Below are 24675 nucleotides of genomic sequence, written 5' to 3'. Positions count from 1 at the left end.
GAATATTGATTGAGTGTAGAGTAGTCTTTCATAACGGCTATCCATTAGCTGTTATTACAGAAGACATTTTGACCTTTTTAATAAACCATTTGTAAATTTGATTATTTTCTTAAAATAGAATCTAAACTCTTTCATCCTGTCTCATTTTTCGAACTTAAGTGCTTCAGGAAGAATTTCAACGAACTAGGTTGAAGTTTCCCTTTCCATCTCCCCTTTCTTAATAGAAAAATAGTGCACATTACCACTGTGCCTCTTTCTTTTCTGTGAACTTTGAGGCATTTTCTGCTGCAAGTACCTGTACCAGGGCTGAATTTTTTTATTCATTTGTGGGACTTAGGTGTCACTGGCTGGCTAGCAGTTATTGCTCATTTGTAGTTGCCCTTGAATTGAGTGGCTTGCTAGGTCATTTCAAAGGATCGCTCTGGAATCACATGTAGGCCAGACCAGGTAAGGACAGCAGATTTACTTCCCTAAAGGACATTAGTGAACCAGATGGGTTTTTCTGACAATTGACAATGATCATCAATAGATTCTTAATTGCAGGCTTTTTTTTATTGAATTCAAATTCCATCGTCTGCTGTGGTGGGATCCGAACCCGGGGTTCCAGAACATTAGCTGAGTTTCTGCATTAATAATCTAGTGATAATACCACTGGGCTATCGAACTCCAGGGCTGAATCAGTCTTGTCTATGATTTTTCATGTCATATATGTGTTTAAATCTGTTATTCATTTAGAATTAATTTGAATGTTGATAACATTTGCTGGTGTTCAGAAGAGTAAGAGACAGTTTGATTGAAACATATAAGCTCCTGAGAGGTCTCATGGATGTGGAGAGGATGTTTCCTCTTGTGAAAGAAGCTATAACTGGAGGTCACTTTAAAGATAAGGGGTCAGCCAGTTATGACAGAGATGAGGAAAATTCTTTTCTCTTGAAAGATCATGAGCCTTTGTAACTCTCTTCCTCAAAAGACAACGGAAGCAGAGTCTGTGAAAATTAAGTGGTGGTAAATTGATTCTTGATAAGGTTAATGGAAGTAGGTGGCCGTGTGAAGTTGGGATTACAACCTGATTAGCCATGATTTATTAAATGGCAGAGCAGGGGCTGAATGGTCTAATTCATATGTGAGCATGATAAAATAATGTGGACCAGATTTTACTCCCTTGATTAGAAGTTTTGTAAGTGCAGGATGGATTTTGTTGAAGCTCATTTAAATCTTTGAATTTAATTGCATCTTTGTTGAAGGGTTTCAAGAAGCAATTGCCATTTAATCCAGAATTTATTTTTAATCACAAATGTTCTTATTTTGTTTAAGTTCATATCCAACATTTGGAAATTCTGAAGACAGTGCCTCACTGAAAATGAAATATTGATGGTTTAATATCCTCTGGTTGCATACTGTTTGGTACATTTGAGTAAAATTCCTTTGGGCGCTATTTTAACACTGTCCTTAACTTATTTAAAATAGTCAGTTGTTAAACACTGTTATTGGCGGAAATTAAACCTGTAGAAGTTTTATGACTTAAAAGATAACTTTCTACTGCTGGTTTTGTAAAGTAGTAATTCTAGTCTTTGTCTCATCCCATTCCTTTGGGTTCCCTCTGTAATCTTGTTCTAAAAAACTGTAAATAATGAAATTTAATGTTTGTAATCACATTATGTTAATGTTACCTCCTTTTAGTTTCCCAGTTTCTTAACTGAATTCCCAATTAGATGAACACTGATCTGTAATGTGCATTTTCACTTTATAATAAGATTATGCATGCTTTCCACATGGCCTCAAACTTAAAAGTTTAAAATTACTTTGCATTTATGCTGAAAAATTAGCATTCCCATTCCATTGGCTTTAGCCTCAGAGGAAGAAAAGTCATTTTTTCTAGAAGGCACTGCTGATCCTTAATGCATTTTTGTTGTTTTCTAACTTCAAACGCAAGTGACTTTTTTAAATTCCTGGAGAAAAATCTGTTCCAGCTTTAGCACTTACCATAAAGAGCATTTATAAAGCCATTTTGAGATATATAACTTCCTTGGAATCCAGTTTTCAATAATCTTTTGAATCGCTATGATTTTTGTCAGATTGGAATTGAATAGAACCCCCTCAAGCAAATGACTCGCATTGTATGTACACAGTGAATATTACATACATCACAATTGTATGGCAGCACCCTAGAGTGCAACTTGATCTATTTAGGCAACTTAAATACCATTGCACCATTTGTACTGACCATTTTGAAATGCCTGTAATGTTTCTTTGATTTTATTGAAGTACCTCAGAATGCAACATGTATGTAGAAAATCTGAATATTATTGTACTTTGAGTGATTGCCATTTTGAAAGATATGGTAATGTTATTTCTGATATTTTCCAAATAAGGTATATTTTTGCAAACCAAAAGGTAAATATTTTGACTTTTGTTTAATATTAATGAGTTGGAGCCACTTCTGGCTGTATTGTGAAAATTCTAGCCACAATTTTGTGTTGGTGAAAATTTGGCATGAGGTTGGTGGGGCAGATATTATGCTTGTTTGTTCTGCTGCTGATCCTGGCAAATCTTCCATGGTCAGACTAATTTGAGTAATTTCAGCAGAATTCCCATGTGTATTGGAAGCCTGTCTCAGACAGGGAAGGAAATGAATCTAGAGAATATCAGGACCTACATCATTAAAAGATGGCCAACTTCCTTCAGGGCAGCTGAAACATTTTATTTTTGAATTTTCTAAACAAGGGATTTTAATTGTAATCCACTATCTAGCACAGCATCAGTATTGCCAGGAGTGTACTGATGTTTCTAGTACTGGTGTTGCTATTGCTTTAATGACAGGAAATGCCATCGTATAGTTTTTCCCATGATTAACATATTAACCCCTCCTCCCGCCTCCCCTTTGTCTTGTTGTATAACTTCTCTTTTGGGATTTGGAGCAGTGGGAGTAGCCGCAAATCTGAAGCCTGATGACAAGTCAGAAACTGTACGCAGTTGTATAAAAAAAAACATATATACATGTATATATCATTTCTATATATAGGTTTATTTTCCTCAATCTTCACACAATAACATGAATTGTCATCATCCCTTGAGTTTGTGTGTATCCGAAGAAGGGAATGCATTTAACAATCTTAATGGTTTTATGATTTCAGGCTTTCTTGTGTTGTCTGTGAGGTGAACTGCCAGTATCAGTTACCAAAATGTTCATATAAAATAGTGTGACAAATGCTCAAACATTCAAGTGCTTAAACTCAATAATTTTCTTAGGCTCCATTCATTCAAAAAACATTCTCCATTTGTTGATGTAACGGTGCTTGAATTCTTTATAAATTATAGTAGTTGGTAATTTATCAGTTATTTGACCTATGAAGATATACTGCCAAATTAGTTTGAGAAATCAACAAAATACATTGATTTCATGAGATATATAACAAATTATGCACGTTGTTAAATAATGATTTCCTGTGCCTTGTAATTTTGCACAAGTATGTCAACAACTATAGTCACATGACAGCTGGTATGCCATTTGGCGCTGTGCACTAGTCAGGATAATGTTTGTTTGGGGAGCTGGTATAGAAAAGATGGGCCAAATGGCATCTTTTGGCACTTTAATGATTCTGTGATTAGGCAGGAGAGAGATAGTGCTGAGAGGCAAACAAATACAAAGAACAACTTAATAATTAGGCTGTTTTCATTAGAACTGGGGTGATTACAGATTTCATAAGTAACGAAACAAAAACCCAGCCTGCAGGTGCAGCAGGTGGTCAGGAAGGCTAATCGGATGCTGGCCTTCATAGCGAGGGGGATTGAATATAGAAGTAGGGAGGTCTTGCTGCAGCTGTATAGGGCATTGGTGAGGCCGCAGCTGGAGTACTGTGTGCAGTTTTGGGCGCCGCACCTGCGCAAAGATATTTTGGCCTTGGAGGGAGTGCAGAGGAGGTTTACTAGGCTGATACTGGACTTGAGGGGGTTGAGCTATGAGGAGAGGCTGAATAAACTAGGCTTGTACTCGTTAGAGTTTAGAAGAATGAGGGGAGATCTCATTGAGACGTATAAGATGATGAATGGGATGGATAGGATAGAGGTGGAGAGACTCTTCCCGCTCAAAAAAGACAGTAGGACTAGGGGGCACAGCCTCAAGATAAAGGGGGGGCGGTTTAGAACGGAGTTGAGGAGGAACTTCTTCACTCAAAGGGTGGTGAATCTCTGGAATTCTCTGCCCGTTGAAGTGGTAGAGGCTGCCTCGCTAAATATTTTTAAGACGTGGGTTGATGGGTTTTTGATAAGAGAGGGGATTAAGGGTTATGGGGAGAGGGCGGGAATGTGGAACTGAGCCACGACAGATCAGCCATGATCTTACTGAATGGCGGGGCAGGCTCGAAGGGCTAGATGGCCTACTCCTGCTCCTATTTCTTATGTTCTTATGAAACAAGATGGATTGAAACAAAAGTACTCCAGGGATCGGGGAAACCTGAAACAAAGGAATATGAATAGAAAATTAAATATAAGGTTTAGGACTGAAAGCAGGAGAAACATTTTTTCGAGAGGGGTGAGTGCTGTAATATGCACTTTCAGGGTTGGTGATTGAAAGCAGAAAGCATGTCGACATTTAAGTATGTTAAAAAATGGTTCAAGGTAAGGAAAATAAAGGGATTTAGGAACAGTCAGACAGCTAGGATTAGAACTACAGTTTGTGTGCAAGATGAGTAGATTGATGGAGTGGAATGGCTTGTTTCTGTGTCATAGTTTGTGTAATTCTATTGAACAAAACTCCAAGGTTATTGCATACAGCTGTTTGGCTGTAGTGCACTTCACACTCTCGCTCTTGAGAAAACCAGACAAAGACTCGGAGTTTCAGACAATGTCTTTAATACAGACTATGGTACAGGCCAGTTCTGGTGCTTCAGCAAGTCATACACCCAGGAAAAAGCCTCAATCCAGGAATTAAGCCATTATTTATGGTTAAGATTCAGTTACAAGAAATTAGCCTATACCAATCAAAGATTTATATTTGCACATAAGTTATAAGCATATAGACTCACAACTATCGATTAAGAACATAAGAACATAAGAAATAGGAGCAGGAGTAGGCCATCTAGCCCTTCGAGCCTGCCCCGCCATTCAATAAGATCATGGCTGATCTGTCGCTGCTCAGTTCCACTTTCCCGCCCTCTCCCCATAACCCTTAATCCCCTCTCTTATCAAAAACCCATCAACCCGCATCTTAAAAATGTTTAGCGAGGCAGCCTCCACCATTTCAACGGGCAGAGAATTCCAGAGATTCACCACCCTTTGAGTGAAGAAGTTCCTCCTCAACTCCGTTCTAAACCGCCCCCCTTTTATCTTGAGGCTGTGCCCCCTAGTCCTACTGTCTTTTTTGAGCGGGAAGAGTCTTTCCACCTCTATCCTATCCATCCCATTCATCATCTTATACGTCTCAATGAGATCTCCCCTCATTCTTCTAAACTCTAACGAGTACAAGCCCAGTTTATTCAGCCTCTCCTCATAGCTCAACCCCCTCAACTCCGGTATCAGCCTAGTAAACCTCCTCTGCACTCCCTCCAAGGCCAAAATATCTTTGCGCAGGTGCGGCGCCCAAAACTGCACACAGTACTCCAGCTGCAGCCTCACCAATGCCCTATACAGCTGCAGCAAGACCTCCCTACTTTTATATTCAATCCCCCTCGCTATGAAGGCCAGCATCCCATTCGCCTTCCTGACCACCTGCTGCACCTGCAAGCTGGGTTTTTGCGACTCATGCACAAGGACCCCGAGGTCCCTCTGCACCGTCGCCTGCTGCAGTTTTTCGCCCCGTAAGTAATAGTCCTTCCTACCAATCTTCCTACCAAAGTGGACCACCTCACACTTGCCAACATTAAATTCCATTTGCCATTTCCTGGCCCATTCGCCCAGCCTATCTAGATCCTTCTGCAGACTCTCCACACCCTCCGCACAATTTGCCGTTCCCCCAATCTTGGTGTCATCAGCAAATTTCGACACCCTACACTCGGTTCCCTCCTCCAGATCATCTATATAAATGGTAAAAAGCTGAGACCCCAGCACCGACCCCTGGGGCACTCCACTAGTCACCATCCGCCAATCCGAATAGCACCCGTTGACCCCCACTCTCTGCCTCCTATTTGACAACCAATCCTCTATCCACGCTAACACCCTACCCCCAACTCCATGTCCCTCGACCTTCTGCAATAACCTCTTGTAAGGTACTTTGTCAAACGCCTTCTGAAAATCTAGAAAGACCACATCCACCGGCTCTCCTCTATCCACCGCCCTAGACACATGATGTAACCAGATTAGGTTACATCATGCATATATAAGGGTATAGTTGCTTTCATCAAGACCTGTGGTTTTCTCTCAGTTTTCCCCATGTGATACAGCTTGCAGCTTATGTGATTATTAACCCTTTCGTGCATCCAATGTTACTTTTAAGCCTACCTACAGTGAGCTCAAGGAAGACAGAAACTTTTTTTTAAACATTCCAACCTGAATCATAAGTATAATGAAATAAGAGCGTTAAGCTTGATTTATTATTGTCGCTCAGGATTTGTCCATTTATTTTGTGCCATTTGATCTGTGAAATGGTGTGCGACAGGGCTGATTCTGATACTTAGTGGCAAAAGTATTCCTGCAATTAGAAAGTTTTCAAAGGATTTGATTTGTTGTTCCACTTACGAAAAATAGGTGTTAACTCTGGCTTAAAGATTTCCTTGCACATTGCATAATGACCACTTTTCCTTTTATGAAAAGCTGTTAATTGACTCAAAATAGAAATGCAGTCTGTACCACCATATATCCTGAGTACAATGGCAAACTAAAGACCACTATACTGCCAGCTTTATAGTTGTAAGCACTTTACTACATTTAAACTTTGCTTTCTCCCACAGTCCTGATTTTCAATGAATCTAGGACAGGCAGAAGCAGAAAGCTACATTGGCTTTGCTGTCTGCCCACCTTCTTTGTTTTCTGGGGGTGGATCCTGTCAGAGAATGCACGTGGGCCTTTTGTTCATGAATGTGTTTGATGAAGGTGAGTGATACACAGTCACTGCTATGTTTTGCCCAGCATTCAAAAGACCATCAGAGGAAGCCTCAAGGCTTCAAAATAACAGGAGCTTATACCAGCATGTTCTAAGAAGTGTACGAATTCCATCAGCGAACATTTTAAGAAGATTTATTTTTCCCGACAGCTTGGCAGCTGCCTCTTGCTCCTGCTCTCACAACTTTCCACTCTGCCATAAATGTCGCCATATGAAAAATCTGAGCCTATTTTTTGTTACAGTAACTGAAACATCTTTTATTGCAGTAAATGTAAAATGACATCCTGAAACAATAACCCTGTAGTATTTTCTTTGTCTGATTTATGGTTTATTTTCTTCTTGAAGTATTTTTGTATTTCAGACACAATTTACAACCAGTGGTTTAATTTCAGGTCTGTTTGGTTTCTGGGACATAGATTATTGGAAGTATAAATGTCCTAGATTTGTCTCAATGGTAATGTCAAAGAAACATCTGAACAAAGAGTCAAGAAAACTTGTTTGTAGATATGAATCTTATGTCAAATATGACCAGAAAAAGTCTCTCTGATTTTAGAATCATGGAACTAAATTTCATGCTCCCCTGCCAGTGGGTTTTTAGATAGAGGACTGTATGAAATTGAAGGAACAGAATTCCCTCTGGTTTCCTGCCCACCCCAACCTGGCAGCAATTTTGCACTGGGGTGAACAAGGTCACGGATAGGACATCTGCCCTTTCCCCAATTGAGGCCCTGAATTTTTAGGTTTTACCTGGGGGAGACACTAAAATAAGCCGGCTTAGATCTCGGGCAGAAAATTGGGAGTGCTTCCATTAGAAACTGGAAGTGTTGGCCATTGCAGGTACTGCAGTGCAGTCCAGGCAGAAGATCAGCGATAGAGATGCAGAGGTAAGGCAAGTGGGACTCATATGCTGCAGCCTGATGGGGCATTTAGGTATGAATGGTGGGTTGCAATTAAAGAACTAGAAGGGGGAGATGATGTGATTACTTAAGACAAATCTGTAACTATTCTCAGCTAGATGTGCCTAGTGAATTATCCCCCTCAGTCTCCTCCTGAGATCCCCATCATCATAGATGCCAGTATTCGGTCAGTTTGATTTACTCAACTTGGTATTAAGAAATAGCTGAATGCTTATAGGCAGTGGACCCAGACAACATTATGGCTGTAGAACTGAAGATGTGATCCAGCCCAAAACCATGCCCCAAACAATTGCTTATCAATTTTTAATGGGGGTATGTATTTTTGGTGTGTTATACTACAAATGAAGAGGGTGCTAAAGTATATCTTCATTCATAGTTAAAGATATTTAGTTGGTCCACCCTCCTCCCAGTGTATAACTGAGATGTCGGCACTCTTCTAATTCCAATGTCTTGAGTGTCCCTGATTTTAATCCCTCCAGCATTGGTAGCCTTATCTTCAGTTACCTAACTTTAAGTGCTAGAATTTCATCTTCAAATTTCTCCATTGATTCCCTCCACTAAGACACTCCTTAAACCCTACCTCTTTCTTGGTCATCTGCCCTAATTTTTCCTTCTGTGGCTTGCTATCCTATTTTGTTTCATAATGCATCTGGGAAGTACTGTGGCATGTTTTATTACATTAACATTGCACTTTAAACACTGTTGTTGTTGTCAAGGGACTTTGAATAAATAAGGAGATGTTTTTTAGTGGCAGAATATTTTAGATAATCAGCAGAAGAACCAGTGGGAGACACATTTTTTAGCATGCAGTAAGTTGTGATCTGGAACGAACTTTCCCAAAAGGCAGTGGAAGCAACTGAATCGTAACTGTTGAAAGGGAGTTGATATGTACGTGAAATGGAGCATGTTGGAAGAGTTGAGGAGTTGGACTAATTGGATGTTCTTTCAAAGATCCAGCACAGGCACAATTGGCCTCTTTCTTGGAATCATAGAATTCCTGCAGTGCAGAAGGAAGCCATTTGGTCCATCGGGTCTACACCGACTCTCTTGACAGAGTATTCTATTCAGGCCCTGTCCCCCTAACCCCACACATTTAGCATGACTAATCCACCTAACCTGCACATCTTTGGACTTTGGGAGGACCCTGGGAGAATGTACAAACTCCACACAGACCATCACCCAAGGCTGGAATCAAACCCAGGTCCTGGTGCAGTGAGGCAGTAGTGCTTGCTACTGTGCTGCCCTCTCTGGGTCAAAAGATTCAGGCCAAGATTTTACAGCCTTTCTTGCCTGGTGGGATATTACGGGCCTACTGAACAGGATGGAGGTTTAAATGGCCCATCACATGTGCCGAGGTGAGGTGATTTGGGTGGGGGGTGGGTGTAGATACACCATGGCAGGGCTGTAAAATCCTGCCCTCTGTTCCTGAGATTGACACTTGCCAGTTTTATATTTAGTTTTGTGATTTTGTTTTTAATATCTACTCTAATTGTGCTGCCTAGCAATTTCATAATTATGAATAAATCGTCATAATAGAAGTCCTCTACAGTTACCAATTGAATGTATGAGGTATTGGAAAAATCAGAAAATCATTGAGAAATTAAGATGAAACAGATGGGATTATACTGATAGCAGATGTTTAAAAGTTATTTGATGATGGGAGATGTTTTTAAATGGATAAAGACTGGCTTTGGAAGTAGTTAAGTATAGTTCTGTTGTATTTGATATCTTTTGGTCACTTTAATTCTTGTAAGGATATGAATGTGTCTATTTTTCAGATATTTAGTTACTGCAGGACCCTGTCATTGAATAGCACCCAAATTATCACTGCTTAAAATTGTGAATCATGCAAAATTAATTATACAATAATGTGAGATTTAATATGAAACCTTTTGTTTTTCAGACTGACTGGAGTGATTGCACTGATTCTGTCTGCATTTTCTCACATTCAACCGTAGGAAATTAAAAACCTGAATGTCGGTAAGTGATCTTAATTTCATTTTACATTTTTGCTCATCGCATGGTGTTACTGCATATTTTGTAAGGACAATTGTGTATTATTCCAAGTAGGTATTCCGATTTACTGCATAACTTATCTTAAAAAGAACATTAACATCTTTTATTTTTAAAACGTGCAAAGGAATATGGAATTTGTCCTTTCTAAAATGATGAAACATTTTGATAGGGTTAACAGCAGCACATAGAATTATGCTGTATCCATTGCTGATGAATTGATAAAGCTATAGCTTGCATTTATATCCAAGATACTTTGAATTTGACAATTCTAATGCACTCCTGGCCAGCCTCATCTCCCATATTTATAAACTTAAATTCATCCAAATCTCTGCTGACCATATTAGAATTAGTGACAACAAAAACAGAAAATGCTGGAAAATTTCAGCAGGTCTGACAGCATCTGTGGAGAGAAAACAGAGCCAACGTTTCGAGTCTGAATGACCCTTCATCAGAGCGGGTTGCCCACATTAGAATCAGTGGTAAACTCAAATCAAAAAATCCTCCTGTATCTTAATTCTCTCAAACTCCCATCCACCCATCACACACCCTTGCTCATGGACCTACATTGATTCCCATTTGACCAATACGTCAATTTTAAAATTCTCATCCCTGTTTTCAAGTTCTCCATGGTTTCTGCACTCCTCTAACTCTGGCCTTTTGTGCATTCGCAATTTTAATTGTCTCAATATTGCCGATCATTCCTTCAACTGCTGAAGGCCAAAGCTTTGAAATGCCTTCCCTGAACTCTAAAAATCCCTCTGAATGCAAAAGGAGACTATTCAACCCATCAAGCCTGCACCAGCCACAATCCCACCCAGGTCCTAACCCATAACCACATGTATTTACCCTGCTAACCCCTGACACTAGTGTGGCCAATCAGGTTAACCTGAACATCTTTGAACTGTGGGAGGAAATCAGAGCATCCGGAAGAAACCCATGCAGACACTTGGGGAAGGTGAAAACTCCACACCGACAATCCCCCAAGGCTGGAATTGAATTCGGGCCCTGGCTGCAGTGAGGCAGCAGTACTAACCACTGTGTCACCATGCTGTCCATTTTTCTATTTTCTCTCCAGATGCTCCTTAACATCTACCTCTTTGACCAAGATTTTTGTCATCTGCCCTAATATCTTCTGTGGATTTGGTATCAAATTTTATTTAATAGTACCGCTATGAAGTGCCATGTGCCATTTTACGTTGTAAAAGACAGTTGCAACACGGATACAAAATTAGCTGAGTGACAGAAAACAGAATAGCAGTTAAAGGATTTTTTTCAGGTTGGAAGAAGGTTTGTAGTGGAGTTCCCCTTGCATCAAATCCTTGTTTTCCTGATTTAAATTTTTGACCTAGAACTTGGTGTACAGGACAGAATTGGAAAGTTTCCTGATGATACGAAATATGGAAGTATTGTGAACTGTGAGGAGGACTGTTGCAAGTCAGGATTGTATGTGGCTTGGAGGGGAACTTGCAGGTATTGGTATTCCCATGCTGCTTCTACCTTTGTCCTTCAAGGTGGCAAAGATCATGGGTTTGAAAAGGATCAATGGATCCTTAGTGAGTTGCTGCAGTGCATCATGGTACATACTGCTGCCACAGTGCATCGGTGGTGATGGGAGTGATTCTTTAAGGTGGTAGGTGGGGTGCCAATCAAGCAGGCTGCCTTGTCCAGTTTCCTGAGTATTTGTTTAAGCTGCATTAATCCAGGTAAATGGAGACTATTCCTTGTAGATAGTGGATAGGCTGAGGGGAGTCAGGGAATGAGTAACTTGAAGCAGAATCCCTGGTCTCTAGTCTCTGATTTGCTCTTGTAGCCACCGTATTTATATGGCTGGTTCACTTGAGTTTCACGCCAGTGGTAACTCCCAGTATGTTGGTACTGGGGATTTGCCAAAGGAGAGGTGTTGGAGCAATGGTATTGTCACAAGACTAACAATTTCGAGACCCAGGGTAATCCTCTGAGGACCTGGTTTCAAATCCCACCATGGCAGATGCTGGAATTTAAAATCAATAAAACATCTGGGATTAAAAGTCTAATGACGATTATGATATCATCGTCGATGATCATATAAACCTACCTGGTTCACTAATGTCCTTTAGGCAAGGAAACATGCTGTCCTTACCTGGTTTGGCCTACATGTGACTTCAGACCAATAGCAAAGTGGTTCACTCTGAAATGCCCTCTGAAATCGCCTGGCAAGCCACCCAGTTGTATTCAATAACAACAAAGAAAACTCAAAGGAATGAAACCGGACAGATCATCAGCATTGACCTAAGCACCAGAAATGACAAAGGCAAACCCAGCCCTGTCTACCAGGCAACGTCTTTTTTCCATTTGTTTATGGGCTATGGGCATCATTGTCTAGGCCAGCATTTATTGCCCTTCTCTGAAGGCAATTAAGAATCAATCAGATTGCTGCAGATCTGGAGTCATCTGTAGACCAGATCAGGTAACTTTGATTATTCACAGTTTGCCATTTTTGTTTTACATAATTAAGATCATTGGAAGATCCTTTATGCATCAAGAGCTAACTACATTTCATTCTCTTGCCAGAGAGAAGGAATTGGAACTAGCACACGGCTTTGCAGGGGTTGCAGGGTTTCCCATGGTGCAGGATGTCATTTACCCTTTGCACATCTCTTTGGGAACACCAGATGTCAATTTTGCTCCCTACTGAAACCAACAGGGATTCAATTGCTGTCTAACCATAGGCAGAAAATAATTATTGATCAATGTTTGGCATCCTTGCAGCAGTATTGATGCCTTCACCTTGCAGCAGTATGTCATGTCAGCTGCATTTGAGCCAACCAAAGGTTGGAAACAGGGTGACACAGTCTCTCCACTGATGGTGTGGATGATGGATTTTGGTGTGACATCCATGCACACACTGAGCTTGCCATTGAGGTTCAGGTAAGAGAATTGCTTCATGAACACCCTGGACACAATCTGAGAGATCTTCTTTCCCCACCTCCTCTCTGTTCCAGCAGTTTGTCTTGCTTTACATAACCTCTGCCATTCTCCAATTCACATTGCATTCTAAGGGGAATGTTATTTGTCTATCTGTATCTCAAAGGGACCGGTTTGTGCAGAAGCCCTGGAATCATCAAAAAACGTCTGTCAGCACTGCTCGCTAAAGACTTTTGAAACAATGCATACAATGTTAACCATGCTGTATGTCTGCTGTGTGCTGCACAACCTCACGATCATGAAGGGGAAAGCCTTTATAACCAGGTATATGGCAGTGATGAAGTGAAGGATCAGAATGGGATGAAGAGGAAGAGAGGAGGTGCTCTCAACCACCCCTTTTAGAAGAACATAAGAACTAGGAGCAGGAGGATGCCATCTAGCCCCTCGAGCCTGTTCTGCCATTCAATAAGATCCTGGCTGATCTTTTCATGGACTCAGCTCCACTTATTCGTCCACTCACCATAGCCCTTGATTCCTTACTGTTCAAAAATTTATCTTTTTATCGGGGAATCTAAAGAATTCATCCAAATTCAATACTAGTAACAGTTTCACACCTTAACTATCCTCTTGTGTTCACTTGGCCACAATGCAAAAACAAAAGCCATGACAAAAGAAAAATTCAAAACCAAATTTACAAATGAAAACATACCATTTTGTATACATATGTTAACTAATCACCTTTGTATATTTTCTTGATACTTGTGTTATGCGTGCCTTTGCCTATTGTGAGAATCACGCAATATTGACTTTAGATTTTTGGAAAATTGATACTTCACTTTGCATCGAAAAGATAAGTGAATACACTGCATTTGAAACAAAATGGAATTGAGGGGTCAGGTGACCTTTTTCTTTTCTGTCAACATGCATGGATCTACACAAGACCTTGGAAGAACCCTGCATGCCTGGACAAGACAAGATATGAAAGATCTTTCAGACCATTTTATTGAGAAGGCATTACAATGCAACAAACCTTTCCTTTGGATTAATGCTGCCATTATACAAATAGTTAGACAAACCAGTTCACATTATCCTTGCAGACTTCTTGGCTGCAGAGTGGAATTTCAAAGAAAGAATGTGGTTTTGTCACACCCAATCAGAAGGATATTAAATGAGTGAAACTCAGAAATTATGGCCAGGATTCTCCCAGAAGCACAGCAGGCCGAGCAACATCAGCCTCTAGTGGGGTTCGCGATTGGCATCTGGTCAATTGTGAGTCTCCCAGGCCCTTTTTTCCATGCACTGACTACCATATGGAAATCATTCTGAACCCGCTAATGTCTCCCTGACTGTCCCCCAGGAGAGGTCCCCACCAATGGAGATCACAACTGCTCCCCACCAACAGAGAATAGAAATGCTCACCCTGCTAGTGGGGACAGAGACCACTGAAGAATCCTTGGAAGGTCGGGATGGGGGGGGTGCCCCTTGGGTGATGCCAGCCTGGCATCTTGGCCCTGCCCACTGGGCAATGCCAAGAGGGTGGAGCAAGAGGGCAGTGAGGCCTACTGGAGGGACGATCGGTGATGGTGGTGGGCGGGAGGAAACCCTCTGCCATTGCAATGGGATCGAATGGTGAAGGGATGTTCAAGGCTGGTCATAAGAGGGAAGCAATTGGGGCTAGCTGTGGGAGGAGGGGAGATCGGGCTGGTCATGAGAGATGTGGTCCAGGCTGGTCATGGGGGTGTGGGGGAAATCAGGTCTGGGCAAAGGGTTGGGGGGGTGGCTGGTGATTGGGGGAGGCCAGCAATCGACTGTCCAGCAATGGGGTAGGGGGGTGGGGGGAAGTGTGCATGTGCTGATCTCTCCACTGACAGATCAGCTCATGCACGGTGGCTCACTCAGCACAATGCTGCTGGTGTCTCCAATGGGATGATGCCCCACCCTCCACTTTCTGGCATGAATCTTTCTGAGACATTCTGTGTAGCGTGGCGATTCATTCAGCTAAGTATACCCAAAAACAGGAGGGGATATTTTCCAATTTCCCCACCCATTGGGCAGTTCGGTTTTTTTGGGAAACTCCTGGTCTATATGTCAATGGCCAAAGCATCAGTGACCATTTGTGAAGATAGTGAAAGACGGATACGATGGTCACATGACGGAAGTCCAGTTTCTGACAAAGAGCATTTAAGAAGACACAGTTTTTGGAAGCAGGAAGCAGAATGAAAGAGCTCCAGATGAGCAAAACAGCAGGGCCCTATCTAAAATGCATCAGGAGTCAGTGAATTCAGGTTGGCCTTTACCCACCTATCTGAGGACTGAAACTAGGTTTTTGATGCAGAGGTTGGACTGCACCTCGACCGGAATGAAGCTAGAGGAACCTGCTACTCCGAGCAATAATCCACTGCAAGTCTGTCTTCGTGAATCTCCAAATTCTATTTCTGGAGTGGGCCAAGAAGGAAATCACAGCAAAGTGTCCAGCCTTCATTTTGAAAGAAGCAAGTGTGACAGTGAAGCTTTGAACTTTTAAGCGTTAGGTGCATGCTATATCCTTTGTAATCACCATTTATTGTGTGTCTGTGCGAGTGGATGTTATTGCATATACATTTGGAGTGTGGAATTATAAATTTAATTCTTTCTGGAAAAAAACTGTCAATTGTCTGTTCTTGAGTGTTACAACATTTCAGGAGCTTAAGCAATTTTACTTTAGAACAACTGTCTTTGGTCAGTCGAGAAATAGAAAATGAAGGGACCGTCTGGCCATGGGGACGATTCTACCAGTCCACTGTGCCGCTCCAGCAGCGCAGCAGGCCTGGAGGAATCTACAGAGGCTGGGCGGTCCTTGCTGAACATCACAACCTCCATGGCATAAGTTTCAGTGTCATTTCAATACTTAAATTGGGATTTACATCCCACTGGACCCGCTAATATCCCCACCCCTAGCGTGGTTTACTGTTGCTCCCCATGAACAGGAAACAGGCAGCCCGACCCACTGGTGTGAAGAATGGCCATGGGGGCACCCCCAGAAGGTCGGGGCTAAAGGAGGGGTGCCCCTTGGGCAGTGCCAGCTTGGCTACCTAGCACTGCCCAAGAGGCAAACTGGCAATGCCCAACAGGCACCTTGCCACTGCCCACCAGGCTGATGCACCCAGGCAACCAACAGCGCTTTTAGAATTGGCTTGATGGTGAGATAATTGAAATGAGCATGTTAACATGCTGGCTGCATTGCAGTAAGCAGGCTCGGGTTAATCTTATGTTGCAATCACCTTATCTGTTTCTGGAAGGCATCAAATTTAACCCCAGATTTTTTTTTACTTCAGATAGCCATTAGAACATGAAATAATTGATCAGACTGCACAATTATTTGCAAAGAAGGCGTATTAATGAAAATGGGGAAGGGGCACAGGAAAGGTATTAGATTGATAGTTTCAGCAGTGGCAGAAATGTGAAAGACTGAATAGCATCCAGTTATGTTGTAATTTCTATCATTCTAGTGTTAGTTGCCATAAAAGCTACACAATACCCCAAAGAGAATAAGTCGAAGTTTCAGTCTGAATTATGATGATATCGAAGCACTGGTTCTAGTGACAGTCAGAATATAGTATATTACACCAAAATAACAGTTCTGGAGCTGGATTCAGACCCAAAAGAAGCCAACCGATTTGTGATTTTTATCCCATCTGAGCTGATTTCAAACGCTGCAAAAATTGTGAAACATCTGAACTTTAATTTTAATATGTTCAATTACTTCTACAAATCTGGGTCAATATTTAATAGATATGTTCTGTAATTATAGAGGATCATCAATTGTTATAGTAAAATATGAGTAACTGGTAAAGATCCAATCAGGCATGTTATCTATTATTTCAGACAACCAAGCACTCAGAATCTAACAACAAATTCCTTTAACGCTTAATGTCTAGCCCTCGACAGCAAAGGTAGATTTTTTTCAACCAATTGCGGAAGTGAATTTTTTTAAACTTTTATTTAACTAAATAAGGTTTATTATTCTTTGAAATGCTATGTTTTTAAAATAAATTAAGCATATAAACTTGAAAGAAAGATGCTCAAAAACATGAGATGTTAATATTGCTCTGCATATTGCAGTAAGATGCCAAGGAGAATATTTAAAGGGTTAATGTAATAAAGAGGAGGGAATGTGATTGGAAAAGACTGTGATAGGTTGCTACATGTAAGTTACTCTTACATTCATTTGTGGTTCAGAGGAAGGGGAGTGGTGGTGTTCAGCTTTCAAAAAGGGTTTAATGAATGCTGTCAGTGTTTTTTGAAAGCAGCTCGCTGGGATGTAGAGATGAAGGTGATGTAAAGTGCATTGATTGTAACAGTGTAAGTTGATTAAGAGGTGCTCTTGATTGAAGGTGCAGGCTTGTCCCTGTCTCCTCTTCACATTATCCTCATCATCTTTGTCATTATTTGATGTTCTGATGGTAGAGATTTAAGAAGATTTTATTTCCATGTGAAAGCAATCTTGTTTCAGTCGGGCAGAAGCAGGATTCTGGAAAGCATATCTATTTGGACTGAGCTGTGCTATATACTGTGCTGCCTTACGATACAGCAGAGCCTCCTCTGTTGCCTTGACAATTGCTTAGGTGAACAGAGAATGTCTGTTTCTCGCAAAGAATTTGATGTGAAGCAGATTTTACGCATCCGGTGGAGGTGGTTTGGTCACCCTGCATCCCAACCTGCCACATCCAATGACAGCCGCCGGGGAGAGTTTTGGAACAAAGAGCAAGGTGCATCAAATAGCGGAAGGAAATTCTTAGACCCTGGGCACTTGCCTCTACCATTGGCTTCCATTAACCACCAGAGACCCAGCCAACAGGAAATTCAAAACTCACCACCTTGGCATCTGCCCCACGCCCCAGATCTTCCTGTCTTTGAGTTTACCGCTGACAGTTATGAGGGCACACGCTGGCATGACAAACATGAAGCTGAAGATGAAGGGAGTGAGGAAGAGAATGAAACAGACAGCAGTTCTTGCAGGTTAGGAATAAGGATTTTAAACAGGCAGTGTTAATACTGATAATCAGATGCATTTTATTTTTATCATCCCATTATTTTGGTGATCTGTAAAATGCCCCTTTTAATACCTATGTTATAATTGTAATGTATAGCAGTGTAAAACTTGATCTGATCGTGAAGAATTTAATTGAATATATATATATATATATATAATTGAATATAGATATATATATATATCTATATGCATTAATTTTATTGGTATCATATTAAATACATAATGTATGAATATATTGTGTTAAATCTGAACTTCTATAACATGCAAATAAAATTTAGGGTTAAATGGTTAATAAATTGTCTGGTAAATGAATAATAGATGGCTGTATATGATGTAGTGTACACCCGAGAGTAAATACTTTCTTATCTTAATCTGAGAGATTACAGTGCAGCAAAAGGTGATGATTTTTTTTACAATCTAATAATATATAAGCACACTAATGTGTGTGTCAAGTGAAAATTATTACTCAGAAGATCCTCTGCTTAGCTACAAAATAGTACCACAGTGTGGATCAGGAAAATATCATCACACGGTTTTCATTTAAATGAAATAAATGTTTTTCAAGGAAATAGATATAGATTTTATTTAACTTCTTAATACTACATATTTCCCTTTTGCATGTATCCTCTCTTTAAAGTTCTCTGGTTCTAATATTATAAAGAAAAAATGATTTCTGATTTGCCAAAGGTACCCTGCAAGTACCTACAATAACAAAGTGCTTGTTACATTAAGCAAAATCTAATTGTAAAGTTAGATAATAAAATGTTCTTTTTTAAATCTTGACAATTTTTTTAAATTTGGTTTTATCCACAACTTGATGCCTGTTTGATGTACAGCGTGCACAATGCTTTTGTATTGAATAAAAATGTAAAGTGTACTTTTAAAAGATAATCTGATTTGTCAAATGAAAGCAGCTAAATTACACAGGAAGTTTAATACAGAAACTCAGTAACTGCTGTAGTATAATATTTCAGGCTGTTCAATCAATTTCAATTAGTCTTTCATTCATACACTCGTAGAATCATGGAATCCCTACAGTGCAAAAGGAGGCCATTCAACCCATCAAGTCTTATACCAACAACAATCCCACCTAGACCTTTTCCCTGTAACCCCATGTACTTCTACTACAATTTCCCTGGCACTAAGGGGCAATCTACCTAACCTGCACAACGTTGGACTATGGAAGGAAACAAGAGCACCCCGAGGAAACCCATGCAGATGCATACGGTCGCCCAAGGCTGGAATCGAATCCAGGTTCCTGGTGCTGTGAGGCAGCAGTGCTAACCACTGTGCCATAGAGCACTCATTATACATTATATAGTGTTGTAAATTTTCATAGTGCTAAAACAATGTTCTAATTGTATTTCCTTTAAAGAGATTGTTCTGGAGAGAAAATACACACACAGCAAAATTTTCATCATTGCTTTCTACAAGCATCACAATTGTGTTACAATAGATTGCTATTTGAGGAGCACAATATTTTAGAAAATGATTAATGTAATTGTTGCATTGATCAGCTGTATCAACAACATTATCAAAGTTGAAGATTCCCTTATTTTTAAATAGAGAATTGTTTCAATATACATAAACAGGCATTGTTTACATAAGGCTTTCAGATCTAATACAATTGTTTTCTCTATTTAGTATAATAACTATTAAATCATGTGTGTGTGTATAGTCTTTTTTTACTTATAGTAGATGAACATGGTTAGTGTAGTAAATTTGGTAAAATATTATGAACTAAATACATCAGATAGTGCCACGACAAACTCATATAACGCTATAGGTAAAACCTATTTTAGATCTTGGTGGTGATCCAAAATTTGCCACTCCCATGTATTCAGAGCCGGTTCTCTCCCCTCGCCTCCGAATATCACCAGTATCGGATTCTTTCCCCCTCGATACTCCATCCAAACAGCTATCCAAACTGGCATTCCCAGCTCCCTCCCATCCCATAAGTAAATGAACACCCACCACTCCCATTTATTCTGACCTCTATGGCACCATCTGGCTATGTTTCTCTCCCCTGAGGCTGTCCTCACCTTTACACCCCGGTGGGATCACCACGACAGGTTCATGTGGGTCACAGTGGTTAGCACTGCTGCTTCGCAGTGCCTGGGACCCGGATTTAATTCCGGCCTCAGATCAATGTCTGTGTGGAGTTTGCACGTTCTCCTCATGTCTGCATGGGTATCCTCTGGGTGCTCTGGTTTTCTCCCACAGTTTAAAGATGTGCAGGTTAGGTTGGTTGGCCATACTCTGGGGATTAGCAGAGTAAATATGTGGGGTTACAGGGATAGGGTCTAGGTGGGATTGTTGTCGGTGCGGACTCAATGGGCTATATAGCCTCTTTCTGCACTGTAGTGATTCCATGATTCTATGTCTGGGAACCTGATGTAAACTGTGTCAATGTGATGTCACACTAACAAGGTTTGAAATTACGCTTTGGGTTCCATATATGACAAAGGGTGTGGTTAGTAATATATTAATGCACTTAAATGTATTAAAATCAGGTGCATGCCCGTTGTGGGTGTCAGCCTGATTATGTTACCGCCAAGAGCTACTGAAAATCAAAAATTGTGATCTGGCCAGTGAGAGTCACAATTTCTGGGTTTCGCCAGATCTTGAGCCCCCATTGCCATTCCTGTGGACAGCATGAGTGACCTCGAGATCCCCCCCCAATGTTTCAGAAAATTATAAATATTTGCCATTTCATTACATATATATGATCTAAAATAGTTCCTAACACAAGATTTAAAGACAATATACAAATGCTACAAATGTATTTTACCAAAAGCTGTCAAATAATTGCTACAGCAAAATATTAAAAGCAACTCAACTGAAGTTTAAAGTTGCTAATAAATTGTTATTGGTACAAAGTTAGCCTTTGGCCTGCCTGCTGTGTTTCAGACACAGGTTTATAACTATTTTCTAATCCATTAGGACATTTGACATAGCAATTTATTAAAATTGATGAATTCATAACTAAGATGTGTGGATTGATTTTTTTTTCAAACCAGATTCCCCAACCTGCAGTTCTTGATTTTAGGCTTTTTGTATGAATAATGTGAATTTTTTTTTGTAGCCAACTTGATCTTTGTAAGTGGTCATGTTCTGAAGTGTTGTTGGATAGAAGTGTAGTCTGATGAGTAGTATTCTGTGTTGTGTTTATCAGTACAGCATTGTGGACAATCAGAGAACTGGGTCAGGACTACTGGGAATGTGCAGTTGCAGTGTTTCCATACTAATACGAATCTAAGATTGCTGTTTTTGAAATAATTTTTTTTGAGCAAAGGTAATTTACTAGAATGCTCAGCTTGTGGTCATGCTTCGTGGACCAAAAAAAACACTATTATTTGTCAAGCCAAATAAAATATGCCATTTTGTGAAATGGACACAACCGATGAGCTTCTTTGTTTGAACTCTGGGGAAGAGTGGATTTTCAGAGTGCTTAGCTGTCCTCATGTTTCCCTTGCTAACCTAATCGGAAGAATGGATTCTGTCACGGATATTGGAGGTCACTGTGGGACAATTACAGGATACTATATACGTGCACTGTCTAAGTTATGGTCAAGGTTCAGGCAGTTCAGTATTGACTGGGAATGCATTACAGTAACTTTATATTTTGCACCATATCGCTTTTAATTATAGGAATTTTTTGATGAACTTAAATTTCTTTAAAACTTTATATATAACAAAGATAAAGGGTTGAGGGATTGAGGAGATACCCCCAATTTATCCATACAAATTTTGGTTTTTTTAAGTAGAATTTTTAATGGAACTGTTTCTACATCAGAACAGGATTCAAATGAACTTTCCCAACCACTCCAAGACTATGTGACCCCAACCCAATAACTTATTAATTACGTAAGATGGATTCCTGTTGGAACCCTCATTACCAAAAGGGAATCAGCAGCCTTTAGCCCTGTTTTGACAGTGTTGCAGTGTGACACCTGCTATGGCAGCAGAAGTGGATGGAGCATGATTGTAATGGCAGAATTTCTAATCCAGACTCTCCATGAACCGATTGGCCAGGAAGAGGTGAGTGATCTTTTGGGAGGGAGACAAGACTGCTACTGAGCGTACTCCTTCCAAAAGGCTTTCTGACACTGCACCAGGATTAGCTGCCAATCCCCCCTGACAGCCATGTGAGTTGGCTGAGAAAGTGGGCAGGGAAGTTGGTGGGATGATGGGCTGTGGCACCATTTACACATGCTAGGTGATGGTTAGTCTACCTCCATACAGAAGAGGAAAGGAGTTCAATCTAAACCTTGACTTTACAGTAGGGGAAGAAGAAGAAAGTAAGAACAGAGTGTTAGGAGATTTATTAATCAGGGGAGCAAACAGGCATTTCTGTGGCCAAAGACGTGACTCCAGGATGGTGTGTTGCCTCCCTGGTACCAAGGTCAGGGATGTCATTGAATGTCTGCAGGACACCCTGAAAGGGAGGATGATAAATTTGAGGTTGTGGTACATGTTGGTATCAACAATATAGGTAAACTTTGAAGTCTTGCATCAAGAATTTAGGGAGTTAGGCAGCAGATTAAAAAGCAGGACCTCTAAGGTTGTAATCTCTGGATTATTCCTGGTGCCACAGGCTGGCGAGTATAGCAATAGGAAAATAGTGCAGATGAATGCATGGCCCAAAAGTTGGGCCATGATTTTAGATTCCTTGATCACTGGGACCATTTCTGGGGAAGGTGGGATATCTACAACAGGATGGTTTGTACCTGAACCACACTGGGGCCAACATCCTTGTGGGTAGTTTTTCTTGTGCTGTTGGGAGGAGTTTAAATTAGCTTGCCAGAGAGAAGGGACACAGAGCATAATAAACTGGAAACACATCATCCTGAAGGACAGAACTAACCTCCATGAGAACTTCTTTCATCCACAAGCAAGTCAGAGAGAGTTCAGCTATGTTGAGTGTCAAGAGAGTTGCACAAGGATGGATGATCTTTACTTTATTGCTAGGGGTATAATAATAAGACTGATGATTTAGGGTCATGGGTTAACACATGGAAGTGTGATATTGATGCCATCACAGAGATATGGTTGAGGGAAAAGCAGGACTGGCAACTCAACATTCAGGATATAGCATCTTTCGGCAGGACAGAGGACGGTGTAAAAAGGTTTTGCACTATTAATTAAGGAGTCAATTATTAAAATAAGGAGAGATATGTTGGAAGGGTCTTAAAAGGGAACATCCACATTACTAGGAGTTTACTAAGGGCCCCCAAAGACAAAATGAGAAATAAAGGAGCCGATATATAGACTATTCACTGAGATGTGTAAGAATAATAATCGGGTAATTATAGTGGGGGATTTCAACTTCCTCGACGTAAATTGGAATAGCCATAGTGGATTTTTTGAAATGTATTCAGGGGAGTTTTTGTGTTTTTAATGTAGAAGGCCGAAGAAGAGGTGGAGCAGTGCTGGATCTGGCTCAGGGGAATGAAGCTGGACAAGTGTTCAATGTGGCAGTGGAGGAGCATTTAATAATAGCAACACAAAAGTTTAAGTTTGTTATGGACAAGGAAAGAGATGGTCTGCAAAAAATGGCTTTGTAAATTGGGGGAAGGTATATTTTATTAAAATAAGGTAGGATCTGGCGATAGTTGACTGGGAACAGCTCCTTGTGGGAAAATCTCCAGCGAAGCCTGGGTGGCATTCAGAATGGGGAGAGTAAGGTCCAACATATTCCCACCAAGGGAACTGTAGGAGCAATAAGTTCAGGAACCCTGGGTGTCTAGCCCAAATCAGGAGTGGATAAGGAAGAAGGGAAAGGCTTTTAGCAAGTCCAATGGGAACAATTCAGCTCTGGCCCTAGAGGAATATAGAAAGTGCAAGACAGAATTTAAGAAAGCAACTAGAAGAACAGAAAGTGGGCATGAAAAAGGACTTTCGAACAAGATTAGGGAGAATCCTAAGATATTCTATAAATACATTAAGGGAAGAGATTAACCAAGGAAAAAGGAGGGCAGTTTGTGTGTGAAGCCGCAGGACATTAGAAAGGTGCTAAATGAATACTTCTGGTCAGTCTTCACTCAGGAGAAGGAAAAAGATGGAACAATGCCAAAGGACTGGAGGACAATTAATGTGGTTCCACTTTTCAAGAAGTGTGGTAGAGATGAACCAGGGAATACAAACCAGTGAGTCTCACGCCACTGGTAGGGAAATTATTGAAGAAAATCCTGAAGGGGAGAACTGATCTCCCCTTGGAACGGTATGGGTTGATTAGAGGAACATCACAAGGTTCAGCGCTGCATCCTTTCTTGTTTGTTATATACATAAATGATATAGGTAAGAATGTGAGGGGAATGATAATTAAGTTTGTAGTCGACATCTAGATTGGTAGGCTGGATAATAGTGAAGAAGATGGTTATAGGTTACAGGAAGGTGTAGATGGGTTGGTCAGATGGGCAGAATAGTGCCAGATGGTATTTCACCCTAATTGCGAGATTATGCATTTAAGAAGCAGTACCAGAACAAGGGAGTAGTTAACTAGTGTTTCCAAGGCAGAACACTGGGAATCCCAAAGGATCAGATGGATCTTGGGTACTTATTCACAGATCTCTGAAGATGGTAGAGCAAGTGAATAGCTTATTTAAGAAGGCATATGGGACACTTACTTTCGTCAGTTTGTCTCTTCTTTGGACACAGGTGAGGTCCCAGAAGACTGGAGGGTAGCAAATGTGGTACCGCTGTTTAAAAAGGGTAGTAGGGATAACCCTGGTAATTGTAGACCAGTGAGTTTGACATCGGTGGTAGGA

The 24675-nt window shown here is 40.6% G+C and overlaps 1 protein-coding gene across 5 annotated transcripts in view; it reads left to right on the top strand.

The window, feature by feature from the left end:
* LOC145343028 (kelch-like protein 5) overlaps nucleotides 1-24675 on the top strand; it is a 115746-nt gene that overhangs the window by 15178 nt on the left and 75893 nt on the right. For 4 of the 5 annotated variants that reach the window (XM_080188784.1, XM_080188794.1, XM_080188802.1 and 1 more), the window contains exon 2: nucleotides 9857-9933. Coding sequence is in view for 1 of the 5 variants with exons in the window: in XM_080188811.1 (XP_080044937.1) it covers nucleotides 17489-17871 (383 nt within the window). In the remaining 4 variants the exon portion in view is untranslated. Of the gene's footprint in view, nucleotides 1-9856; nucleotides 9934-17381; nucleotides 17872-24675 lie in introns of those variants that run through there. The other variant, XM_080188811.1, reaches the window with a different exon arrangement.

Source organism: Carcharhinus amblyrhynchos, chromosome 1 (assembly GCF_965287045.1).
Source record: "Carcharhinus amblyrhynchos chromosome 1, sCarAmb.v2.hapA, whole genome shotgun sequence".
Taxonomy (NCBI): domain Eukaryota; kingdom Metazoa; phylum Chordata; class Chondrichthyes; order Carcharhiniformes; family Carcharhinidae; genus Carcharhinus; species Carcharhinus amblyrhynchos.
This window is presented reverse-complemented; position numbering and strand designations above follow the sequence as displayed.